The sequence below is a fragment of the Aquarana catesbeiana genome, linkage group LG09 (assembly GCF_042186555.1).
Source record: "Aquarana catesbeiana isolate 2022-GZ linkage group LG09, ASM4218655v1, whole genome shotgun sequence".
In the NCBI taxonomy this organism is placed as follows: Eukaryota; Metazoa; Chordata; class Amphibia; order Anura; family Ranidae; genus Aquarana; species Aquarana catesbeiana.
Genome location: NC_133332.1, coordinates 252,354,607 through 252,382,005, shown reverse-complemented (window position 1 = coordinate 252,382,005; position 27,399 = coordinate 252,354,607). Strand labels below are relative to the sequence as shown.

General features: G+C 44.8%; 2 protein-coding genes across 3 annotated transcripts in view; one reads left to right on the top strand and one right to left on the bottom strand.

Annotated features, from left to right (window-relative positions):
- FGD1 (FYVE, RhoGEF and PH domain containing 1) overlaps positions 1 to 27,399 on the top strand; it is a 247,924-nt gene that overhangs the window by 114,407 nt on the left and 106,118 nt on the right. The window lies entirely within an intron of this gene.
- Positions 2,058 to 12,472, bottom strand: ITGAV (integrin subunit alpha V). The gene has a single exon (XM_073600186.1). It carries the CDS (start codon positions 12,323 to 12,325, stop codon positions 9,215 to 9,217), a length of 3,111 nt encoding a protein of 1,036 aa, XP_073456287.1. The 5' UTR covers positions 12,326 to 12,472; the 3' UTR covers positions 2,058 to 9,214.

Genomic DNA, 27,399 nt, shown 5'->3' with positions numbered 1-27,399 from the left:
AACTTTGGTACTTAAAAATCTTCATAGGCGAAGCTTTACTGTTTTTTACAGGCTACATGTTTAGAGTTACAGAGGAGATATAGTGCTAGAATTATTGCTCTCGCTCTAACGCCCGCAGTGATACCTCACATGTGTGACTTGAATGGCGTTTACATATGCGGGCTCGACTTACGTGTGCGTTCGCTTCTGTGCGTGAGCACACGGGGACGGGGGCGTTTTAATTTTTTTTTTTTTATTGTTTATTTTAATTGTTTATTTTACTTCTTTTTTTTTTTAATCACCTTTTATTCCTATTACAAGGAATGTAAACATCCCTTGTGATAGGAATGGTGCGTGACAGATCCTCTTTATGGAGAGATGTGTGGTCAATAAGACCCCACATCGCTCCTCCAGGCAGGAAAGGCTGAGATTAAAAAAAAAAAGACCAATCTCTTTCTTTCCAGCCGAGATCTCGGCTTTGTTTACTTTGGCTGGCCGGAAGTGACGTCATAACGTCCAACAGTCATAAAGATGACTGGGGATCATCTGGTCACCGGAAATCTCTATGATCATCGTATGGCGGCGGCGGATTCTTTCTCCAGGTCGCGGATCACACGGGTGACCCCGGAGAAGCACCTGAGGGTGATAGGAGGGAGGGGACGTCCCCTTCCACCGCCTGTAAGAACGATCAAGCAGCTGAACTGCTGCTACGATTGTTTTTACAGTGCACAGAATCGCCGGCTCTAAAAGATATCTGAATGATGCCTGTAGCTGCAATTTTTTTTTTTTTTTTACCAAAAACATGTAGCAGAATACATATTGGCCTAAATTGATGAAGAAATTTGATTTTTTACATTTTCTTTTTTATTGGATATGTTTTTTAGCAGAAAGTAGAAAATATTGGATTTTTCTTTTTTCAAAATTATAGTTTTTCGCCCTTGTGCTCTACAACATTACACCCATCTTGTCCTGTTAAGAAACGAGATTTCCCTGTGCAGAACTGAAGAAGTGGCCTTCCCAGAGGGCACCTGTGAGGCTCTGGCTACGTCACCAGTGCCTCTGAAGACCAGGAAGTGAAAATACTTTAAGGCTACTTTCACACTGGGGCGGGGTGGGGGGGCGTTAGCGGTTACTGCTGTTACTGCTGTTATACCGCAGCGCTTTTCAGCTGCTAGCTGGGCGCTTTCAACCCCTGCTAGAGGCCAAGAATAGGGTTAAAAGCGGCACTGCTGAAACGAGTTGCAGGCGCTTCAGCAGCACTGCCCATTGATTTCAATGGCAGGGGCGGTTTAGGAGTGGTGTATACACCGCTCCCGCACCGCCCCAAAGATGCTGCTTGCAGGACTTTTTTTCCGGTCCTGCAAGCGCACTGCCGCAGTGTGAAAGCACTCGGGCTTTTACACTGGGGCTGCAGAAGAGGCAGTTTACAGGCGCTTTTTTCAGGTGCTATTTTTAGCACAAAAAAAACGCCTGTAAAACGCCTGTGTGTGAAAGTAGCCTAAAAGTAAGTAATAGTTGATATATTTCATTTAAAAAAAATGACTATAAAATATCACATCAGTATTCAGAGCTTCATGCAGATGTGATTTTTAGTAAAGGGAGTAAAGGTCCACTTTAAATGATGAATATATACAATAAATACAGAAACAGAATGTGAGTAACTTGCATATTATTTTCAGGGAAAACAGTAACTCAGGTATTTTTTTTTTTCTCTTTATTGATTTTTTTTTTTTTTAAAAAACAATCTCCCAAGTGTCACAGAGAATGTCCTCATTAAGAATGAAGGAACGGTTGTCTGCAGCCAATACAAGCTATTTTTCAGTAAAAGAAAACACATAAAAAGTCAGTGCAAGAAACAATTTAAAACAAACTAATACAAAAGGTTATAAAATGCAACATATGAAATAGAACAGTTCAATTCAATATACATCTTTCAGTTATTTGCATTCTTAAATTTTGGATACCACAAACTGCAGTGCAACTGGCTTCAGCCATGTTGTTAAGGCCCATAGCGACCAATCAGAAATGACCTTTAACTAATCTGCCTCCAATTACTTGGTTGCAATGGGCTACAGAAATGTACATTTACATGTAATGCTTTTGAGATTTTTTTTTTTTTAGAAATCGTAAAGCGTACCTGTGACCTAAATAACATGGAGGCAAGCCTTTTATATTTTGAAAAAATAGTCAGCCGGCTCTTCATGGTGTCATGGAAGGCAACTATTTTGTATTTTAAACCAATGGTCTGGCTACAATGTGTGGACTCATGGAGGAAAACTCAGAAGATGGCCTTATCGTATGGTAAAGCAAAAAATCAGTCCATCTTTAGTGATGTGATGGAGGTAAACTGTGTCCATGCAGGCACTACGTTCTGATTGACATGAATGGAACTACCTGCACAGAACACCTGTGTATCCCATGTGGCCCTCACACGAGTGTGTGCCTAAAGAGGAGTTCCAGCCCCCTTCCCCCAAAAACTAAAAGTCAGCAGCTACAAACACTGTAGCTGCTGTCTTTTACTATTAGGGCATTTACCTGTCCAGGCATCCAGCGGTGTCCTCACCTGAGCGGATTCTTGGCTCTCAGGTGCTGGCGCCGCCATCTTGGTTAAGGGAAACCAGCAGTGAAGGCACGCCTACTGTTCATGCCAGCTGTGGGAGGGGGGCCAAACTTCTGGCTTACTTCGCAGTGGCGAAGTGAGCCGGAAGTGGGAGCGTGGGTACCTGTCAAAACCAGGTACCTGTCCCCCCCCCCCCCACCCCAAAAGGTGCCAAATGCGGCGGGGGGGAAGACAAGCGGACCTCCTCTTTTTGAGTGGAGCGTCGCTTTAAGTACACTTTTTCCTAAATATGGCCATACATGGAGCAAATTTTGTGTGACTTCCCATGAACCAGCCAAAATCTGAGCAATGGGTGGCCCTGTTGGCACCTTTTCCCACAACATCCTTTGATCCAAAAAACAAAAAGGAGCCCCGCGGGCGAAGAGTGGGTCAGGTTCAGGTATTCTGAGAGCTGTGGGTTCTGGCTGACAGAATACAAGAGCCAGCAGGGGAGAATCCTCCATGCATGCTGTTGGAGAAATATATACATGTATAGCTCCCTTTAGATCAGCAGAGTAGAAGGGGAAAAGGGTTCAAAAACATTCATTGACAGAACAAGAGAAATCTTACAGTGTATGGGATACAGACCCTGAAGCTTTTCCCAATGATAACACTGAGATTGCTCAGGCAGGTACAATGAAGGCAGACCTTACCATGCAGATGTAAGTGTGAGGCAGGACATGGTAAGGTAAGAATCTGCCAATTACCTAAAATCCCTACAATGTATATAATTAACTTTGAGGTATTATGGGGGTTTTTTTCCTCAACAAAGCTGAAGTTACACCCAAATCATTTTTAAATTCAGTTTTGTGGCTACTTTGTAAACCAGTTGGATAGATCCTCAAAAAAAACCCAAAACAGATTGTTGCATAAAACCGTATTTTTTCACTGTGTGCGAGATCCAACACCGTACCTCTCTGCAGTCACCAGCAATAATAAAATGTTAAGAGAATAAACTTATTCTAAAGAAAAAAAGTGCAATTAAACATTTATAACTGTTTATTAAAAATAATGTAAGTAATCTCCCAAAAAATGAAAGTTCTACCGCTTCACCCACCAATGAAAAGCTATGGACTCATACTGTATGTTATTCTGAATTAGCGATAAAAGAAAAAAAAAAGTATTAGATGCTTAAAAGCATTTGAAACTGTTGTCTGTAAACCAAGACTGCCCGTAACAATGGGGTAAAATGAAAGGTATAAACTGGGGATTGACAGCCATCATTACCTCATCTGTACAAGTCTATTTAATCAGTGTTATTGCTGTCACAAGGAATGTAAACATCCCTTGTGACAGTAATAGGCAGTGACAGGTACTCTGTATGGGGGGATCGGGGGTCTATAAGGGGTGTATAAAATACTTTATATTTTTTAAAACTGGCACCTTTAAGATGCCAGTAATCCGGGAAGTGATGTCATGAGGGTTACTAGATCCGAGACCCGAATGAAGCATCGGCTTTGTTCTGGTCTTCGGCCAGCCGGTTGCTTGGGCCTCCCGGTGGGACAGGGGAGCCTGGGCGAGAGGGGGCATCCCTTACCTCTGCTTGTAATAACAGCCGAGCGGCTGCTGAGCCACATCGGCTGTTATTACAATAAAGCCGACTGTCCGCTCTAAAGAACATTACAGGGGTGATGCCTGCAGCTGCAGGCATCACCCCTGTACCCCTACAGCTGCAGGCATCACCCCTGTACCCCTACAGCTGCAGGCATCACCCCGGTAAAACCCCTTGAAGTAATATCGGGTACGTTTGTGCCCGATACTGATAATTTGTAACAGCGTTTACCCAATAAATGACCAATTGGAATACATGTTTTAGCTATAATTGACAGAATCACAGGCTTAAGAATTAACATTGTTTTAAATCATCATAAAGTATTAAAGATGTTTTCCTTCCTGCAAATATGGTAAACATGGCCAGTTAGTGGTTTTGGTAAACTCTGTCATACAGTCAACAGTGGTCAACATACTATATTTATCACAGGCATTATCTATCAGTTTTTAAATGAGTAAGGCCTTGTTCACATAAGCGAACTACAGTGTACACCCGTGCATGGGCTGTGTTAGCTGTACGGGGATGCACAGGTGTTCCCTGCATCCCCATACATGTCAATTCGGATGTAATGGCTGCACAGTCTCTCCGCTGCTCCGAACTTGACACCTGTGAGGGTGCACGTCTCTGAAAACGCAGACAGTGTGTCATATTGGGAGCAGCGACTGTGTCTGTGCAGACGCTGCATCCCGGTTGACATTAATGGGACCACCTGCATGTAGGGTTGCCACCTTATCCCTTTAAACCCGAACACATATTAATTGCACAGGCTCTGTGGCTGATTAAGATGGTAATTAAACTCACTTGGTGCCTTATCTGCATTTAATTAGCCTCAGAACCTGTGTAATTCAAAGGTGTTCGTGTTTAAGGCTGGGTTCACACTGCTGCGGTGCGGGAACTCAGCGAATTTACTGCGGGTTCCCGCATCGCACCAACTCGCACGGCAGTTCACACTGCCATATGCGAACTGCTGGGGAGTGTCATACAATGTTAATGACACCCCCAGTTCAGCCCGCATATCGCAATGCGAACTGACAATTCGGACATTTTCGGATCGCATAGGTGTGAACACCCATGCGATCCGATTTTGGTCCGAACAAAAAAAAGGGTCCTGTGCGAGTTTGGACCGAATGCGGTGCGATATCAGCCATACTATCTGTATGGCTGATATCGCACAGCACAGACATCGCATGTGATGTGAACAGCAGTGCGCTGCGAATCACATGCGATGTCTGCCACCGCAGCAGTGTGAACCCAGCCTAAAGGGATGAGGTGGCAACTCTACCTGCATGGGGATGCACCAAACACCTGCAGTATTCTGCAATTTGGCCTAAAGTGTATATCCAGCCTCTTTTACGATAAGGATAGATTAGGAAAGGATGCAAACTGCTGTCAGCTTTTAGTGCTCTGCAAGACCCCATTCCATACGTAAGCGATTTTAAGTGCTTTTCCCCGACCACTTCTTATCTATTCTTTTCAATGATGTCCCAGGACACCTGAGCATCAAGTCACTTGAATAAGTACTTGAGCCTCTTTGGGGCAAAATTATGAGTTTATGGCCCCTATAGACTTTAATAGGAGCGCCTTTTTTTTCTTGCCTTTCCTCCTACTGCTAACTAGCTTTCCATAAGCAAAAATAAAAATTGCTCAAGTCTGAAACCAACCAAAAAAAATGCTCCAGAATTGCCTGATTATGCTCAATTGTGAATGGGGGTTTGGAGAGATTTCCCCTCCCTTAATATGATCATACAGGGTTTGAAACTTCCTACAATTTCAGCTAAATAAGCCAACGGTGACCCTGTTGACACCATCTGGCTCAACAAATTATGAACTGAAACTCCAGGGAGCGGAAAAAAATTCTCAGACAAACACCGTCCGCCAATCAGATGCAGACACTGTTCAGGTGCTTCTTAGCATAGATGGAATTGACCATGTAGTGCAAAAGCTTGTCTGATTGAATGCAGATTGCATTTATTGTTCAGTTGTGTCCTCTTATTACATAGCTTTGGTGCTCTAAAGGAGATTGTATTGTGTATGGCCAGCTTTATTGTCACAGTGATAACGGATTCTCCAGATAGGGAGTGAAGGAAAATCTGCAGTAGGGACACAGACAGCAAAAAAAATGATGGTAATTATATATATTATATATATAAAGTATATGATATAAAATATAAATAATTCTGTCTTTAGCTCTTTAAGATTTCCTCTACTTTCTGTACAGAACCTCTGACAGTAAGTGAGGGGAAATCTCTCCATCTACAGCCTTGGGTAGCCCCAAAATCCTAACAAAGGTTCCAGTCCTTCTCCACCCTATCTAAAGCAAAATAAAATGTCTGGACACTTTAAATTTAGGCAGAACTAAACCCAAAAGCACACATGTAATATAGTACAGCTTGCCAGTTCCTGGTGGCTGCATTCGTTTTCTTTTTATCAGGCTAAGAACATTTTTTAGCAAATACAGAAAATATCTGATATTGCAAGCAAGGCCACTTCCTTCCAGCCACTCTAAAGAAAAAAATGTTCTCTTCTGGAAACTGCTAATGCACCATGTGACTCCATATAGACTGGGCGACAACCTTGGCTCCCTCTGTAGATACAGTGGAGTAAACGTGTTCCAGTCCCCGGGAGACACCCGGGGACAGGAAGCGTATTATTATCAGGATCACAAGGTAAAAATAAAGGACTGAAAACCTAGAATACAAAATGAATGCAACCAGCGGCGGCCCATCCATACGCAGGGGCGCAGCCCCCCTAATCCATGCGCCTGGCCCCTAATTTACATGCAGGACGCCGAACACATGGATTCCAATAGGAGTTTTTTTTTTTCTTTTTTAGAAGCACATGATTAGAGCCGGAGGTTCTAATTGGCTTCAAAACAGGGTGGGCTTAGGGTGCAAAGCTCTGCGCCCCAAGCCCACCCAGTTGTGGGACAATAGCGAATGAATATTCGCTAATGTCTTCCTGCTTCTCCTCCCAGCCAGCTCAGGAAGTGGGTCCTCAGACCCGATTGGCCGAGAGGAGAAGCGATCCTATTGCCCGCCAAGGAGGAAGAGGGAGGAGACGCAGGGGAAGCCGCGCTGCTGTGAAGCTGAGGAAGGAGGAGACGTAGAGGGGGTAACCTGTGGCCTATATGGGGTAAGTGCGAGTGCGGGGACCGATCGACCAAATGGGGGGGGGGGGGTTCGCCAGAAAAAAAAAATATATATATACCACCAGCCGCCACTGAATGCAACCACCGCATCTGGTAAGCTGCAATATATTACATTTGTTTTTGGGGTTAGATTGCAGTTTAAACGAAAACTGTACAATGCACACAACGGAAGAAATATGTGAGTAATATTAACTGGAACTCTAGATGATTTAGCCTCAATCTATTCACTAGAAACCAGTGACATTGTTTTGAGCATTTTTAGTAAGGCAGTAAATACAAATGAGTTTCAAAACACAGGAAACCATATATAATCTCTTTCAGAGCCCAGCCACACCCCTATATTTAGAAATGTTCTGCTGGACAAAAGGTCCGTGGTGACAGAAGTACCATTATTCTCAGCAGTATGTTTCACCTCTGTGCATAATGTCGTGTGATTTTTAAGGCCCGCATACTGCCTAACCAATAAGACCTTCCACAGGGACTAAAGCTGGCCATATTCTATACAATCTGATTGTATAATCCCCTTCACATTTAACAAACCTAAACAATTCATTGCATTTGTATCAAATCATGAGAGGTCTTGCGCTACATAATTTAAGGAGTGTGCACAATCAGATTGTACAGTGTATGGTCAGCTTCGTGGTAGAACACATAAAACACACAGCTAGCACGCTTTAGTTGCGTCTCCAAAAGCACAGTTGCACACGTATTGCAAGGGCCACTTCCGTTCTTCAAATTTAAGTGAAAAAAAAAAAAAAATCACACTTCAGTTGGTCTGAAAAAAAAACTGTATTGAATAAAAATGCAAGCACATGCTTTTAAAGGGTATGTCTGTGCAGAAAAAAAATGAACATATTCAGTACATCTCCCAAATACATGCACAAGTTCTTGAAAGCACTGCAAGCGCAGAAAAAATACCTGTTTACCTGCCAGAAACCCAGTGAGTACCTAACTTCCCGTAGTGAACTAACAACGCTCCCCACCCACCCTGTACTGAAACCCCAAGCAGTGTTGTTAGCCCTTATTTCTCCAATGCAGGACTACAAAACACCCCTTTATGTTATGGAGATGAGGGGGAGGGTGGTCTGTAGTCCAACAGAGGAGAACTAGATGGGAGCAATTTATGAGTGGATTGCATTTCTGGCAGGATCAACTATTTTTTTTCAATACTTGGAGTATTTTTAAACAGACAAAACATGAGGGAAATGTTGTTATATCAGTCCAGCTTTTCTCAACCTTTTTTTTACCCCAGAAGAACTCTTTAAATAATTTTCTCAGGGGAGCCTTGCTAAAACCCAGGGGTGGAAAAAATGCCCCTTACTTTGGAAAGAATGCCCCCATCTTCTAGATTGTAAGCTCTAACGAGCAGGGCCCTCTGATCCCTCCTGTATTGATTTGTATTGTAAGTGTACTGTCTGCCCCATGTTGTAAAGCGCTGCGCAAACTGTTGGCGCTGTATAAATCCTGTATAATAATAATAATAATTACAGTGGTGAACAGAATGCCTCCCTTACAGACAGCTAAAAAGGATTGGCATCAAGCTTCTGGCCATGCCAAATGGTGTTGGACCCAGAACTATGCAGATACCATCAAACGGGAGGCCAGTCAGCTACAGCTTAAGGAACCCCTGGCAACCTCTGGAGGAACCCTGTTTGAGAAAGGCTGTATGTACTGAATAGGTTTTTTTTTTAGACATACACTCTAAATGTATTTAGGCTTTCAGTGATCTGACTACCATAAACTGAAATCTGACTGGTTGCTCTAAGTTACTTTGCATACTAAACTTTGCACTAAACCATCACTAAATGAACCAACCCTCTTTGATACATAAAGACAGAAACTTGGCAGCATGTGCACAGAAGTGGCGCATCATCTTTAAATTCGCTTGTGAATCTCTAAAGTTATCCCTGGAAAAAGAAAATTAGGAATGATTAACTCAAGCATCTGTGTTTCCTTCATTATCGTGTGGTTGAAGCTGTTCTGTTTCTGTCTCCTCCTGAGGAGGCCGGACACGTTTAAAGAACCCAAATTTGTACATAATAAAAACCATTAGCGCCAACAGTAGCAAACCTGACAGCACTGCAAGTACTATCACCCACACAGGTACGGGAGCACTGGATGTCTGGTTCACCCATAGGATGTTTGTGGTGACCTCTGTAGAATTGTGTATGTCAGGAAGACTCATGTTCTTATAAGGGAATTCTAGTACACGGAACGTGGCTGAAGATTTTAAAGAATAGGAATGGTTCTGGTTCTCACTATTCATAAATGTTGGTGTCCACAATCTCGATCTGATGTACAGAATTGCGCTTTTTCCTTTCTCCACTCGCTCGACGTGGCAATCAATCTTGAGACATTGTGCTTGTCCGCAGCCAATGGTCTGCAGTTCACCCTCAAACAGTGGAAGTTCACGCCTATTGCGTTCCGTGCGGTTTACATTTTTAACCTCATCCGTTTGTGAAGTTGACAGTTTGAGGTCAAGTGGGTTGATCAAGACATCAGAAGTACAGTCCATGGGACCATCGATTTCATATTTGACTATGTACAACAGGTCATTGTTTTTGTACTTATATGGCCACTGGATAGTAAGCATTGCTTTGCTGAACGCACTGGGACCATTGTTTCTGAGTTCAAAGATATGTTGAACCAGTGGTCCAACGTCATCTTCTGTTACAAGATCCTTCTTGGGTTCCCAGTTTGCAATAGGCAGGAAGACTTCTGTGGGAGTGGAGACTCCTCTTATGTCAACTGCGGCCAAAACCGCCAGGGCAATCCGCAGTGACTGTTTGGCACTGGTATTGTCATACTGGTTAGAACTTTGTATCTGCAAGTCAAAGTTTACAGTGTTGTCCATCTCACTTAGCTGATGAACACTAAACAGCAAGGCAGCTAAGACCCTTGTTCCAGCCTTCATGGGATTTCCAAGGTCACATACAACAAGACGGGTCTGATTTTCTATTTTAAAGGCACAAGACAAACGTGTTAAGGACTCGTTGTTTCGGACAACTCCAATGAAGTCTGCCTGGGGTGGTATATAGACAAAAAGTTCAGCTTCATAGGCCCCTTCACCTTGATTTTGTGCATCAACGAATAGGGTCAAGGGACTATCATCTCCAATATAGATTTGCTGTTGCTCACTTACAACGGATAAAATGAGGTTTGGCTTGCATATATTGTCATCGCCACAGTCCAACAAGATATGCGCCTGTTTGGTTAGGTTTGCTGGGGTGAGCTGGTTAAGGATAGGCATTAGTCCAGATGGATCAGCAGCGGCCTTATAATCCATTTCGTAATCCATAAAGATGGTAATAGGTGTAAGTTTATCCCGAAACTCACTCTCATCTCGTAAATATGCTTTTAGTTCTTCACAACGCATATTCCCACCGTTCACTATTGTCATGTTTTTTGAATGAGTGGGCTGTCTGTTATGTACAAATAATGCTCGTCTTACGGCTCCCTTCTGTTTAAGCTTATCCAACAAAAGTTCTACTTTGAATTGAAGGTTTTCAGGGACATTTCCTTTTGCGCTGGCCTTAAGGCAGAATTTCACATCAAAGCAGGAAACCATAGCTCCATTTGTAAGGGAACAGGTTTTACTTTCAGGGTTCAGTATGGCTGGATTCACTTCTAGAATGGCATTCACTGTGACAACAGGCCTAGACCTGTATAGTATAGCCCTATCTGCTCCAAAAGCCCCAACCACTAAATCAGGATAGCCATTTTCATCAATATCAGTGGCACCTTTCAAAGAGTATCCAAAACTTGGTGGCATGGTTCTGGAGGCCCACTGTCCTTCAAGAACTTGAGAGGGTGCTGAGCTAATACCAGAGCTTCTTCCGTTGTAAATGTACACAAGGCCTTTTTTACCCTCTCCAGCATAAGGTGCCCCAATGGCAATGTCATTGAAACCGTCTTGGTCCACATCACCAAGAGGCGCGATCGAACTGCCAAATCTTGCAAAAGCATAAAAACCGATCAGCTTTGTTAATAATCGAAGTCCTGCTTTACTTTGCTGAATATAAACAGTGACTTGCCCGACTTCTTGAAGCTTCCCATCAGATCCACGGTCCATAAAAAGGGGAGCTCCGACAAGCAGATCCACCAGTCCATCGCCGTTGATATCCGTCGTCGCTATGGAATAACCAAAGTAGGCAGCCATCTGCTCCCCGGTGAAATTGTACAGCGAGGCCATGGACTTGCCGTCATAAATAGACACCATCCCTAATGTTTTTGCTGCCCTGGGCACCCCGGAGACAAAATCATCGATGGCGTCCCCGTTAAAATCCCCCACGGCCACAGCATACCCCAAGTAGCTGTCGTCGTACGTCGGGCTGGCCGCTCGTGTGGCCAACTGGCCGTTGTAGGGGATGGTGTACTTGTTGGGGTCGTACTTTGTAAAGATTTCTTCGATTCTGTCCGAAATGAGTTGACCCTGCCAGTAGAAGCTGCCAGGGCCTCCCAGCAGCACGCGGTTGGTGTTGGTAAAGTCAACGCTGAACCCGCCCTGGCAAAACCCTTGCTCCTGGGCGTCCGCCTTGTTCGTAGAGCGGCAGGGCGCGTATTCTACGATCTTGCTTCCATCCATCATGTAACAAGTCCCAACTGGCTCCCTTTCCTGCTTGGCCTGCTCGGTCCTCCAGTGATAAAGGGGGGCACAGGCCAGGATCTTCTTATCTTTAACACTCAGGGACGCCCCAAACCATTGGTTGGATTTGAACTCGATGGGGTCGTTTTGGGCAAAGTAGCGATTGCCGGTGCTGTCGAAGACAATAGGCTGGCAGTTGGCATTCCTCCAGTCGCATTTCAGCACGTCCCCACCTTGGCTGATGTCAGGCTGGCTGGTGTTGGCTTTGGGGGCCCCGATCAGCAGGGAGGAGGAGAAGAAGTCCACGGCGAAGCCGAAGTAGCTGCCCTCAGACCCGGCGTACACCGAGGGGTTCTCCGAGTCCAGATTGAAGCCGCTGGACGAGCCCAGCAGAGCGGCGGCCAGCAGGAGAGCGGCGGCGGCGGCCATGGGAACCGGAGGAGCCGGGGAGCCTCTGCCCATCAGATCCGGTGGTCCGGAGAGCGGAGGGGGGCCAGCAGCGCCGACCGATCGCAGTGCAAACTTCCGCGAATCCCGGGGACTTTCCTTGTTTTCTGATCAGACGGGATGGGGCCGGTCGGGGAGGACGGGCTGGGATCGCAGTCATAGTGGGCGGGGAGAGCTGAAAGCCTAGTCGCCTTCGCTTCCCGTCCATGTGTCATCTGGGCACAGCCTGGGCTCCCTACACCCGGGGGCTGATCACCCCTCCTGATGGGGAAAGGTGCTGGCCGCAGGAGGTGCAGGGGTTAATCAATGCTGCAACTTTGTATCTAAAACTGGAAGCAGAGATGTAGAAAGAGATACAAATAGATACACTGTATACATGTACAAGGCATGTGCCTGCCAATACAATACCCCCCATCATCAATCAGCACCAGCTTTTATATACATAGAAATATGTGTAATATAGACAAAAAAAATACATACACCATTTTGCCAAAAGTATTGGGACGCCTGCCTTTACACGCACAATCGCACATGAACTTTAAAGAGGTTTTAAACTCTCCGTGGAAGTTGTAACTATAAGTAAGCCTAGAATGAGGATCAGGGTTTACTTATTCTTTAATGGAATCCCAGTCTTAAGCTGGCCATACACCTATAGATTATCTGCAGATTTTCTATGGTTAGATGGAAAAAGTGGGAGATTCCTCCACCCACCCAGTTTAGCGAACATGGAGAAATCTGTTGCACTTTTTCCATCTAACCATAGAAAATCTGCAGATAATCTATAGGTGTATGGCCAGCTTTAGTCTGTAGGGTTCAAGATTGAGTTGGCCCTTTGCAGCTATAACAGCTTCAACTCTTCTGGGAAGGCTGTCCACAAGGTTTAGGAGTGTGTCTTCTGGGAATGGCTGACAATTTTTCCAGAAGCACGTTTGTGAGGTCAGGCACTGATGGACAAAAAGGCATGGCTCGCAGTCTCCGCTCTAATTCATCCCAAAGGTGTTGGGATAAACAGTCATGTTGGAACAGGAAGGGGCCTCCCCCGAACTGTTCCCACAAAGTTGGGAGCGTAAAATTGTCCGAAATGTCTTGGAATGCCGACGCCTTAAGAGTTCCCTTCATTGGAACTAAGGGGCCAAGCCCAACCCCTGAAAAACAACCCCACACCATAATCCCCCCCTCCACCAAATGATTTGGACCAGTGCCATAAAGACATGGATGAGCAAGTTTGGGGTGGAGGAACTTGACTGGCCTGCACAGAGTCCTGACCTAAACCCAATAGAACACCTTTGGGATGAATCAGAGTGGAGACTGTGAGTCAGGCCTTCTCGTCCAACATCAGTGTCTGACCTCATGAATGCACTTCTGGAAGAATGGTCAAACATTCCCATAGACACACTCCTAAAGCTTTTGCACAGCCTTCCCAGAAGAGTTGAAGCTGTTATAGCTGCAAAGGGTGGGCCAACTCAGTATTGAACTCCCACAGACTAAGACTGGGATGTCATTAACGTTTATGAGTGTGTAAAGGCAGGCGTTCCAATACTTTTGGCAATATAGTGTATAGACATTTAAAAAAAAAAATTATATATATATATATTATTTATATATTATAGCTGAAACACACTTCACTCATTGTACAAAAAATACCCCTGATTTTCAATCAACACCAATAAAGAAGCTGCTGGGCTCTGGAGATCTAAGGTTCTAGAAAACTAATGATGGCCATACATCAGTGGCGGTCAACTTTCTGGATATGGGGGCCCTCAAGTGCAGCCACCAACATTACCAAAGGGCCTCATATAAACTTAAAAGAGAAGTGCGAGAATTTAAAAAAGACATAATACTCACCTAGATGGATGCAGCATCGATCCAATGCTATAGCTGTCCCAAACCGGCTCTACACCGAGAACTGAGCGATCGAAGTCTGCTGAAGTTCTCGGTCTTCAGTGAGCAGAGAGCCGGTGACTCATGGACACCGGCTCTCTGCTCTGTCCCTCCAGCGCTCACTGAAGCGCCATGCGGTTAAGGGGACAGGAGCGGCTGGCGCAGGCTTTCAGCGTCAGCTGCCAGTCAGGCATGTGGGTGGATTACGATATTATTGTCGGGATCCCTGGACTTGCTCTGTGACATCAGCCAACAGTGGGCCTTAGCTGTTTAGCTGGCTTTAGATCACTGTAGTGGGGTTTGGCCGGGTCTGCTTCTTGGGGATCTTACTGGTGGGATCTCGCTACCATTGTTTGGGTCTGCTTCTTGGGAACTTTATTGGAAGGATCTCTGTACTGGGGGTGGCTGGGTCTGCTTCTTGGGGGTCTTATTGGTGGCATTTGTGTATTGTGTGCCTGGGTCTGCTTCTTGGAGGTCTTATTGGTGGCATTTGTGTATTGTGTTCCTGGGTCTGCTTCCTGGGCACTTCGTTGGTGGGATCTCTGGGGTGGCCGGGGATGTTTCTTGGAGGCTCTGTCAATGTAATTTCTGTACTGGGGTGGCCAGGTCTATTTATTGGAGGATTCTATTGGTGAGATATCTGTACTGGATGGCTGGGTCTATTTCTTAAGGACTTTATTGCTGAGAACTCTGTGCTGGGACGGCCAGATGTGCACATCTGTTGTGGTCTTTATGATGGGCTCCCAATCTCCCCATTAGGTTTTTAATGTGTTATTGTGCAATGTAGCAGGAAATGCTGTAACGCCCAATATTTGCACATGGACAGGAATAGAGTTGGACTCCTGGACTGGTAGGCTAATCCTGGTTTCGCTGATTCCTTTTCAGAAGAAACTTGTTCATGGAAATAATTTCAAGGCATTGAAAACTGTTATGCCCCGTACACACGGTCGGACTTTGTTCGGACATTCCGACAACAAAATCCATGGATTTTTTCCGACGGATGTTGGCTCAAACTTGTCTTGCATACACACGGTCACACAAAGTTGTCGGAAAATCCGATCCTTCTGAACGCGGTGACGTAAAACACGTACGTCGGGACTATAAATGGGGCAGTGGCCAATAGCTTTCATCTCTTTATTTATTCTGAGCATGCGTGGCACTTTGTCCGTGGGATTTGTGTACACACCATCGGAATTTCCGACAACGGATTTTGTTGTCGGAAAATTTATATCCTGCTCCCAAAATTTGTGTGTCGGAAAATCCGATGGAAAATGTGTGATGGAGCCTACACATGGTCGGAATTTCCGACAACAAGGTCCTATCACACATTTTCCGTCGGCATTATAGTGATCCCTGATTAATTGTCCAGTTTAAAGGACAAGATCACGTTTAACATAAACCTCCTACCCTACCTCCGTGGCCAACTAAACTATCTTAAAGTTAGCCATACAACCATCCAATTTAGGCTGATTTAGAAATACGCTCTGTGGGTGGCCCTGTTGGCAAGGTTTTGCAAACAGGAGCCAGATGGAAAATTGCTGAACATTGCACCTCTCCAATGAGATTCTGGCACTGTGCAGGTATTCTGACAGCCGTGGGTGCTCTGGGCGGCCATCTCCCGAATCCCCGATCTTCCTATACATCCTCCCCCCTGCCTGGCCAATACGATCGCTTCTCCCCTCGGCCAACCGTACTCCTGCCGCTTCCTGATTGGCCAGGAGGAGGAGCAGGAAGTCAATAGTGAATATTAATTCGCTATTGTCACACACCCTATTTTTGAAACCAACTAGAGCCTCAGGCTCATGTGATTAAAAAAAAATTGGAATCCATGCGTCCGGCATGTAGATTAGCGGCCGGGAGCATGGATTAGAGAGGTGGCACCCCGTATGGAGCAACCGCCACTGGTGCATACCCAGCTTTAAGTGTATGTTACCCCAGGATTTGATATTCCTGATATTTGCTTGCTGTACCATCAACTTGTATGAAAAAGTATCCAGTTCTCTTTGTATTGCTTCCTTTGTTTGAAATCCCTGGTGTTCCTGCTAGTCCCTCTTTTTTCCTTTTTGAAAACCGACCACACTAAGCAGGAGAACAAAGCGTGGTCAGTTCTCTAGCTGTGCTGGGAACTCAGTGTGCTCTCTTCCAATGATCAGAAATGTCCTGACACACAAACCCCCTGCACAGCGATTCACTGGAAAATTCAGTGTACTGTTGCTTATCCTCCCCCCAGCTCTTATGCAGCTGAGAACAGAAGAAACAGAGGGAATGTGATTACTTATAAAAAAGGGAAAAAATCTATTTATAATGTTTGTTTCATATCTATACACAAATGTTTTTGTCTTTCATTTCAATTTTAAACTGAATGGGTTGTTTTACAAGGTGATTGTTTACAATCACTTTAAAGTGGAAGTAAACTTCCATCACTAACCTATAGGTAAGCCTATAATGAGGCTTACCTATAAGTAGTGTAAATATCTCCTAAACGTGCGCCTCTTAGGAGATATCTACTGTACATGTACAGGTGACATCACTGGCACATGCGCTCTGAAGAAACGGCCATCCGTGCCGCTCCTTCAGAGCCCTGTGCCGTGAACGCGCGCGGGTGTGACATTATCGCGCCTCCGACCAGTCACAGAGCTGGCACCCGCGAACCTGGAAGCAAGACAGGGGAAGATGGGAGCGCCTGCAGCGCTGACATCTCGGCGCTGGAAGGCTTCGTTTTAAACTAAATTTAACATAATGTGCTAGTATGTGATGCATACTAGCACATTATGGCATTATCTTTCAGGGTAAAAAAAAAAAAAATACGTCCAGTGGTTTACAACCACTTTAAGGGCTCATTTACACCATCATCTGTGCTAAATGCAAGGCTGCTGATACAGGGGTAGAGCTGGCCCCTCCTGTACGGGGCGCAGGCCCTATCCGTTCAGAGGGGGGGGGGCAGGGGCAGAGAAGGAACACTTCAAATACTTTTGGGTGCATGCACAGTAATTTCAGAGGCCCATGGCTCCCACCAAATACAAAATCCCCGGGTTCCACCAGTTCAGTAGCAGGGGCAAGGGACATAGCGGTTGTTTTACTAAAACTGGAGAGTGCAAAATCTGGTGCAGCTCTGCATAGAAACCAATCAGCTTCCAGAATATATTGTCAAAGCCTAATTGAACAAGCTGAAGTTAGAAGCTGATTGGCTACCATGCACAGCTGCACCAGATTTTGTACTCTTTGTTTTAGTAAATCAACCCCATAGAACAGACTTTTTACTAATTTTTGGGAACAAACGGCCAAAGTTTGGTGTGAACCTAGTTTTGGACTCAAACCGTTGGCTCATCCCTACCCACGGAGGGAGACCCTGCCAGACAAGGCAGTATGGGGCCCCGCATTTTCTAGTGGCAGCCCTGGCTAAATGCATGGCCACTAGTTTGTGCAAACTTTATCGAAATATCACAAAGCGGCATTTCACTAAATTTCTATTGGCTGCAGCAGGGTGCGATATGGTGGATTGCATCTCACCACACTGCACCAGAAATAGCACTGCATGCTGTACTTTTATCACCGCACATTACTGCAATGCAGTGTTCAGAAGTGGCATGATAATGAACAACACCTTTTTACCTTGTCTTGCGTTGGGAGTTGCTGTCGCAAGGGTGGGCACTGTGTGGGCAAAGCGCAGTCCCAACGCATCTGGCATGAACCAAGCCTAAGTAAAAATGCGTTGGCTTGTGCAAAAAAAGATCGTTGAGTGTGTATCCCTTTAACATACCAACAGAGAAGGGTTAGAGGAGCTAAGCATTCCACATGCATCCTGTTAACACATAACATAGAGTGGGGATTAATACTCTGCTGTGCCGTAAAGTAATTATGCTTGTTTAACCTAATTATGGAAATCCTGATTTGATTTAAGTGCTCCCCTCTGTTCCTCCCACACATGTTGACATTACACATGGATCTCATGGGGTGACATTGTAACACATTTGTATTTCATTTTGGCTCTTAGGAGGTATGTATTACATACGCCCAGTAAATAAAACCCAGTAGAAAGAGGGTTAATGTCCTTGTATAGAGGGAGGCAGCGGGGAATGTGAGTGCTGGGAGCTGGCTGCAAGTCTCAACCAGCAAAGATGTGTCTGTCGGTGACTTGCAAACTCTGCAAATGTAAGCTGCTTTCTCATCAAATCTTCCATATATGGGAGTCTGTCATGTACACCTCCCCAATAACGAGCGTGAATTACACGGTAATGCAAACCCGCCGCACACCCATGTTAGTTCCAGCTAGAAGAGAATCTCATACACAGCCTTTCATTATGCCCAGCCTCATACATCTGTCAAACAATATAGCTCTGCCTGCTATCCTGAAATGAGGAACAAACCTTTTGTTTCTTGAATTTATATTGGGAATGATAACACATAAATGTCTTCCTGCTGGGGAAATGAAATGCTCAACCCACCCCCCCAGACTGTGCTTGCAATAACTAATTTCCTACACTTATGCTGGCCAGATTTAACCAATCAGTGGCTGCAGCTGCTGATCAACAAACGTTTTCCAATGTTTCAATTTGACCAGTGGTGGCTGATGCTCAATATATTAGGGGGGCATGGCAAACAAACCTGCCCCCTCACTTGCACCAGTCCCCAAAACACCCAGCAAGAGAAGGATGGGAATCGAAGGTGGTGCAGGCTCCTGGAAGCTGCCCCTGGCCCCCTCACTCATACTAGCCCCCCCCCTACGGATGGGTCGGATGTCATCCATGTCCTTACCTTAGGAGGTGGTGCTGGTGATCCAAGGTACGGCTCCTGGAAGCTGCCCCTCCACCTGCTGCAGCTTGCCGTGACACCGGGCCGTTGCTTCTCCTCGTGGCCGAAAAGGAAGTGGGTCCTGAGACCCGACTGACTGGGAGTCCTAAGACTCCTCCCTGGCCAATCGGGTCTCAGGACCCGCTTCCTGATCGGCCGGGAGAAGAATCAGGAAGACAACAGAAAATATGAATTTGCTATTTGTCATATAACTGGGTGGGCTCACGGTACAGTGCTCCTCGCCCAGAGTCCATCTTTTTTTGAAGCCAATTAGAGCCTCAGGCTCTAATCATGTAATTAAAAAAAAAAAAAAAACATTGAAATCCATGCATCTGGTGCCCTACATGTAGATTAGGGGTCGGTCGCATGGATTAGGGGGGCGGCGCCCCTGCGCCCAGTAGGGATCGGCCACCACTGCATTTGACAGAAGTCAATCATTAGATTGACGTCTGTTGAGAGGGAACAGTCATACAATGGATCAAAATTCTTCCAGTCACTGCTGAAGAGGGTTCTGTTGAATGGGAATGTTGGAAAACATTTGTTAGTCAGCAGCTGCGAATCAGTGTATTCTAAATGACAGCGGAGGAGTCCTGCTGTCAGAATACAATGGCACAGCGGGGAGAATTCCTCCATCCAACTCGCTGTGGATGGAGGAATCTGTTCATTTCTTTTGCTGATCGAAAAAAAATGAGTCATCTATGGCCAACCTTATCATTACCCTCAGGGCTGCTGTTAGAAATCATAGGGCCCTGTATAGTCTTCCTGTCGAGGGCCCCCCAACCCTGCCTCCAACCCCCCCCCCCCCCCAAGGTGCAGCGGACTTTATCCACCTACTCCCTGAAAATGAATTAAAAAATCCCTCCTTTGCTCCCACCTCCTAGGCCCCTCTGTTGACATGATGGGGCCCAGGGAAATTTAAGTCCCGGTAAGCAAGTAGGAGCGGGTATGTGGTCTAGTAAAATCAATTTATTCTTTTAGGCAGAAAAAAACAATAAAGCTGCCCGGGTCCCCCTGTTTAGCTGATGAGGCCTGGGCCCAGTACAACAGGACCAGTTGTACTGCCCTATCAGTGGCCCTGATTACCATCACTCACATATCTGCAAATTCTCTGATAGCTGAAAATACCTATTATTATTATTATTATTATTCAGGATTTACTGTATATTGCACGATCAGTTTGAATAATTCTTTGCAAAATAAAATGACACAGCAATTCACGACAAGAGCACCCAGGAGGTGTTATCGATATTGTGCTTGTATGCACAGCACATCTGTCAAACAATCAACCTCCAGCACTGAGCTGTCAGCGCTCCCACTGGCCACGGGGGCCTTCCATCTTCTCCTAGTCTTTTTTTCTGGGATAGGACTGCTCAGTCGCTTGATTGGCTGTACCGCGATGACGTCACTCCCGCACGTGCACACTGGAGTCACATCATTATGTCACAGAATTGTACCGTATATATACACTGAGCTTCACACACTGTCTGTTCAGGTACACGTTCCCACATGGCTGTCACATTTGGTACAGTGGGACTGTCTGCATGCGGATGCGCGGAACACCTTTGCATCCCATGTGGGCAAAGATTGCCCTTTGCACAGTTGTACATTTAAAGCATAACTCCACTGTTGTTGTGGAAAAAAACATCCCCCCCTGGGTGATCTATGTACATTGCAAGGATTATAAGAACCTTTGTTGCAGATTCCTACCTTTTGGTATTCTGAAGAAATCCATGTGTGTTTGTCTGTGCCTCTGTACTGAGTGGGTCTAATGGGAGTGGTTTCATAATTATCAGTCAGCTGTGGCAGCTGCAGGGCACTAACGAGGAAAGCTGCTGGGCCTGCATCGCTTTCGATGTATTCCTATTGGAAATATCTCACCAAAAATTATATTTTTGTTGCAGGGGATGCCTGAAATCTGACTTGTATCTTAGTGTAGACTTCTGGGAAAATTGGTGTGCCAATCACACAAGCAGGAAATTATGTTTTTGGGGAGTGGTCAGTACATACTCTGTGTACAGAACAACTCCAGGTAGCCATATTGCTTGCATTTTATAGAAAATTTCAGTGGCTGCAGACTGAAAAGGAAAGGTCATTTTTAATAACATTCAATTACAATATGACTTGTATCGCAATTGTATACGCTATAATATTTTTTCTTTATTTCCTATCCCCCCCCCCACAAAAGTGGAGTTACCCTTTAAGTACATTCATGTGAATAAGCCTTTGGGATATATTTATAAAGCAGAGAATCTGACTTTGACCAAATATTCACTGCAGGTTCAGTGGGATAGAGTTCCCTTTCACATTAAGGCGTTTTCCAGGCGCTTTTGGGCTAAAAATAGCTCCTGAAAAACGTCTCCCCTGCAGTATCGGTGTGAAAGCCCGAGTGCTTACATCACTCCTCCACCGCTCCTGCCCATTGAAAGGAATGGGCAGCGCTGCCGAACCGCCACAAAGCACCGCGGTCGTTTTAACCCTAATTCGTTTTTTTTTTTTCATTTTTCTCACACCTGCTTAAATCTAAATTAGGGGTTTGAATGTTTACTAAGGACCCTCAAAACTACACTACAGCGGTCATATAGAATAAAAAGAGTAATTAAAAAAGTAATACAACATTTGCACAATGAAATCTATATTTTCAGAAAACAATACAACAAAAAATACGATCTCTCAGTTTTTTTTTTGTTTTTTTTTATTAAATTAAAAAAATTAAATGTATTAAATACAGCATAAAGAATCTATTTTGAGTTAATAAACACCAATTAAATTCAGCTTCACAATCGTGTCTGCTTGCGAAACAGCGGAAAACTATCATACCCAACATTAAAAACAGATGACGCATTAAAACCTTTACAACTCATCAGTTTAGAGTTCAGCCAAAATGATTACCCTACAATTATTCTTCTAGCTATGAAAACCGGCGACTTTCTCATTGGAGCGGGTGGGCGTTGATGGTAAAACGCCGCTATTTTTAGCGGCGCTTTACTGTCGTTTTTGCGGAGGTTTTCGCCCGCTAGCGGGGTGCTTTTTAACCCAAATTGTTGTGCTTGTGTGTTGAGACTGTGATGGGCATCACCACCCAATGCCAATAATGTGATAGTCCTTTAATGTAGGATTTTGGCAACCATCACTGGTGAGAGCCTGGAGCAGCATGTTCTCCATAAGAGGTAAATATTTCTGCATACCTTTCATTCTTTATTTATCTTACCCAACTACACAATTGACACCTCTAAGTAAACAGTTAGCACAACTCTGCTTTAAGCATGACTTTTATGGTTTCATAAGTGTAATGTAGTCCTAGGCACATAAATAGGAGTTTATTAAAGGATTTTGTGCATTTAATGTGAAAACCTTTACCTGTGAAGGAAGGTTAATAGATGTGAGGTATGCATGATGCACTTTTTCCAGGTGTCCTGGTTGACAAAGCATGTGTCATGTATAATAACAGGATTATAATGAGAGGACAGGTAATCGGCTAAGAATGCAGGACGGTCCCTCCCTTTCCTGACTCTACCCTCCCAGTCACGGCAACCTCTTCTTCATTCTCTTCTCTCTTCCTATTTAGAACATGTGTACCCAGCGCTGTCTTCCCATCAACAATATTTTTCAAAAAAATCATAATATAAGTGCAAGTGAGTCTTAAAGGGGTTGTAAAGGTAAAAATTTTTTCACCTTAATGCATTCTATGCATTAAGGTGAAAAAACTTTTGACAGTACCGCCGCCCCCAGCCCCCCCGTTTTACTTACCTGACGCCTCGAATCTTCGCTCCTCGTCCTCGTCAGCTTCATTGCAGCTCAGCCTGGTCGCTGATTGGCTGCAGTGGATGGATTGAAAGCAGCGCAGCCATTGGCTCGCGCTGCTGTCAATCACATCCGATGACGCGGCGCGCCGGGGGGCGGGGCCGAGTGATACAGCGAGCGGCTATAGCCGCCGGCTGTATCACGGGAGCGCGCCCGCAAGCACTCACCACCGTGCGAGGGAGCTCGCATGAAGGTGGTAAATGCTTGCGGGGAGGAGCTGAAACAGCCGCCGAGGGACCCCAGAAGACCAGGTTCGGGGCCACTCTGTGCAGAACGAGCTGCACAGTGAAGGTAAGTATAACATGTTTGTTATTTTAAAAAAAAAAAAAAAACATCTTTACAACCCCTTTAAGTGCCAAAACCATAAAAAACTTGAAACAACTTATAAAAAACAAAAACATCAAAAAGACCAACAAAATTTTAGTTCTGTTCATATATTATTTATTTTATTTATTTACATACATTATACATTATTTATATACATTATACATTCACATCAGTCCCTACACCCTCAAGGAGCTTACAATCTAAGGTCCCTAACTCACATTCATACATACTAGGGCCAATTTAGACAGGATCCAATTAACCTACCAGCATGTCTTTGGAGTGTGGGAGGAAACCGGAGTACCCGGAGGAAACCCACACAGACACAGGGAGAACATGCAAACTCCAGGCAGGTAGTGTTGTGGTCGGGATTCGAACCAGCCACCCTTCTTACTGCTAGGCGAGAGTGCTACCCACTATACCACTGTGCTGCCCGATATTATTGAGCAGTCCTTGTACCATTGCTAATTCCTTATGTGCCCGCACTCACCAGATAATGGTGGATATTGGGCCTGTGATGAGAGCAATTGCTCATCAGGTAATATTCTTAGTGGGTGGTCTGCTTGTCCTTGTGGTTCACCAGCAAGTAGAGGTAGATCCTCGTGTAAGCCATAGGGAATATAACCAGAAGATATTCATAGTGTAATACTGTTTATTGAATTAAAACTCGCTTTTACAGCCAATTTAAAACTTACAAAATTTTCCTTTTGTATCTGAGCATATACTAACGCCGTCCTGTAATTCAAATAGCCGCGGTTTGCGTTCCAATCGGCAGATATGACCTCACCGAAAGTATCCACACACCTTATACCTTTCGCTCCGCCCATTATACACATATTCTCTTCTCTCTGTCTCCTTCCCTCTCTCTCCCCTCTGCTCTTTCTCTCCCTCCCTCCTTTTCTCTCTCTTTCTCTTTTTATGTATCTCCCTCTTCTCTCTCTTTTTCTCCCCTCTTATCTCACTTATCTCACTCACTATCTGCTCCCTCTCTCCTCCCTTTCTCCACCCCCCCTTCTCTCTTTCCTCTCACTCTTTCAACTCTTCTCTCTCTCTCTCTCTCTCTCTCTCTCTCTCTCTCTCTCTCTCTCTCTCTCTCTCTCTCTCTCTCTCCCCTCTCTCTTTATCGCCACCCCTCTCTTCTCCCGTCTTCCACCCCCCCCACTATCCCCTCTTCTCTCTGCTCTCTCTCCCCTAATTTTTTCTCTCCCCTCCCCCTTCTCCTTTCTCTCTCTCTCTCTCTCTCTCTCTCTCTCTCTCTGTCTCTCCCTCCCTCCCCTTTCTCTTTTTCTGTCCACTTCTCTCCTCTCTCTCCCCCTCCCTCCCCTCTCTCTCTCTCTCTCTCTCTCTCTCTCTCTCTCTCCCCCCTCCCTTCCTCTCCCCCCCCTCTGTCTCTCTCTCCTCCCTCTCTCCCCCTCTCTCGCTCCCCCTCCCTCTCTCTCTCTCTCTCTCCCCCTCCCTCTCTCTCTCTCTCTCTCTCTCTCTTTCTCTCCCCCTCCCTCCCCTTTCTCTTCCTCTCTTTTTCTGTCCACTTCTCTCCCCCCTCTCTCTCTCCCTCTCTCCTCTCCATCTCTTCTTTTACTCTCTTTCCTTCTCTCTCTCTCTCTCTCTCTCTCTCTCTCTCACCTTTTCCTCTCTAGCCTAGCCTCTTTTTTTCCTCTCTCTCTCTCTCTCTCTCTCTCTCTCTCTCTTTTCTCTTTATTTCCTCTTCTATCGCTCCTCTTCTCTCTTTCTCCCCTCCTCTCTCTCTCCTCTCTCACCCCTCACGCTCTCCCAGCTTCTTTTACCTCTCTCTCTCTCTCCCCCCATTTTTTAATCTTTCTGCCCCCCCCCTCTCTTCTCTCTCTCTCTCCCCCCTCTCTTTCTTTCCACCCCTCTCCTCCCTTCTCTTCTCTCCTTCTCTCTCTTATCCCCCCCCCTCTCCTCTCTTCTCTTCTTCACCTACTTGCCCCTCCCATCTCCCACATTTTTCCTCCTGTCTGTCTTTTATTTCTGTATGTTCCCCTTTTTGGGTTATCTATTTATGTTTGTTCTTCTTTCAGCTTTCCAACTTCTGCTTAATCAACTCTTTTTCCTCAAAAAAGTTTCAGACAGCAGACATTTCTAAGAATACAATGTTTAATACTGTATATCTTTACATGCTCTTGGGCTCTTACCTTGAGATAACACATTTAAAAGATACGGGTCAAAGATTCTAAAGCCTAGAGAGTCTAAAGCCTTGAGATTATCAGGCAAATGATCGTCTTTTTTTATTTTTTTTTTTGCATGCTAGTCTCATATCGAAAACAAATAGGTTACTAAAGTGCAAAAATTCTCGTATGACAGAATAAAAAGTTGGAAGGGGTGTAATGTATTTGTATTGTATTTGCGGATGAAAACTGTGCTGATTAACCACTTCAGCCCGGGAAGGATTTGCCCCCTTCCTGACCAGGCCATTTTTTGCGATAAGGCACTGCGTCGCTTTAACTGACAATTACGCGGTCGTGCGACGCTGTACCCAAACAAAATGTATGTCCTTTTTTCCTCACAAATAGAGCTTTCTTTTGGTGGTATTTGATCACCTCTGCAGTTTTTATTTTTTTAAACAAAAAAAGAGCAAAAATTAAAAAAAAAAAACACAATATTTTGTACTTTTTGCTATAATAAATATCCCAAAAAAAAATGTCTTCATCAGTTTAGGTCGATATATATTCTTCGACGTATTTTTGGTTAAAAAAAATTTGCAATAAGCCTATATTGATTGGTTTGCGCAAAAGTTATAGCGCCTACAAAATAGGGGATATATTTATGTTATTTTTATTATTATTAATTTTTTAATAATAATTTTTTAATGGCGGCGATCTGCGTTTTTTATCATTGCGGCGGACAAATCGGACACTTTTGACACTTTTTTTGGGACCATTGACATTTATACAGCAATCAGTGCTATAAAAAGCCACTGATTACTGTATAAATGTCTCTGGCAGGGAAGGGGTTAACACTAGGGGGCGATCAAGGGGTTAAATGTGTTCCCTATTTGTGTTCTAACTGTAGAGGGGATGTGGCTGACTAGAGGGAGGAGAGAGATCGTTGTTCCTACTTGGTAGGAACACATGATCTCTCTCCTCTCCCCTGACAGAACTGGGATTTGTGTGTTTACACTCACAGATCCCAGTTCTCGCTCTGTCAGGAGCGATCGCGGGTGCCTGGAGATCATCGGCTCCGGGGACACGTGCGCCTGCTACGGCTTCTTAAAGAGCTGACGTACAGCTGCGACGGCTCGCCCAGGGGAGCCAACCTGCCAGAGTATAACTGCGGCGGCTGATCAGGAAGGGGGTTAAACGGAAATCCTACGATCTGGTATCGTATCGTACAAAAAACGTTTTTCATGTTTGTCACTTCGGATAATTTCAGACGAAAGCTGTGTACTAACGATCAGATTATCATACGATGGCTTCAGAAGTGGTATTTTTTTGTACGATATTCTGATTGTGTGTACTAGACTTTAGTGTAAGTCTGCCCAGAAGGGATTCGTTTTGGATGGACAGGTGTACAGAGTAATTAACGGGATTAGATATAACATTTTGTGAGCCATGTAGGGAAATCTGTCCACTAGATTACAGTTCAAGATCCTTATTTGGCTTCAATAGCATAAATCCATGTGAGGCTGCTGCATGACTTCATCCTGACTTCACTTGCTTCATACTTGTTCTAGTTCAGTGTATTTAAGGCAGAGACAGGCAGGCTATTAGCATTTTTTTTTAATGGAAAATCAGCCTACATATTTCTTTTTGTGTAGGTTTAACTTAAAGTTTACCTGCAGACATTTTAAGCCAATATATGTCATATATTGGTGACACCCTATACTACCTTGACAGAGAAGCTGCCACTAGGATAGCAAAGTATACACAGTGCAAAAGAGCAATAGGACTCTGCACAGTGTTTTGTGTCTCCATTAGGGCCGGTTCACACTGCTGCGAATTCTATTGCGAATTTGAGCCCTTGCGATCGCTGAAATTCGCAAGTCATTTTAATAACATAATTTTCCATGAGTGCCGCTCACATCATTGCGTTGCGAATCTAAGCTGCGTAAAAAAAGAGTCCTGTCCGAGTTTGATCCGTGTGCGATGCGAATTCAGCTCCATAGACTGCAAAATTTGCAGTAGAATCGCAAGAACACATAAAGAATTCGCAATGCAAATTCGCAACGCAATCGGATCAAAATCGCGCTAAATTCGCACTGCAGCAGTGTGAACCGGCCCTTAGAGAGTTTTTTATTTTTTTCCTGTCCTGATGAAGGGGACAGGAAGTGAGGG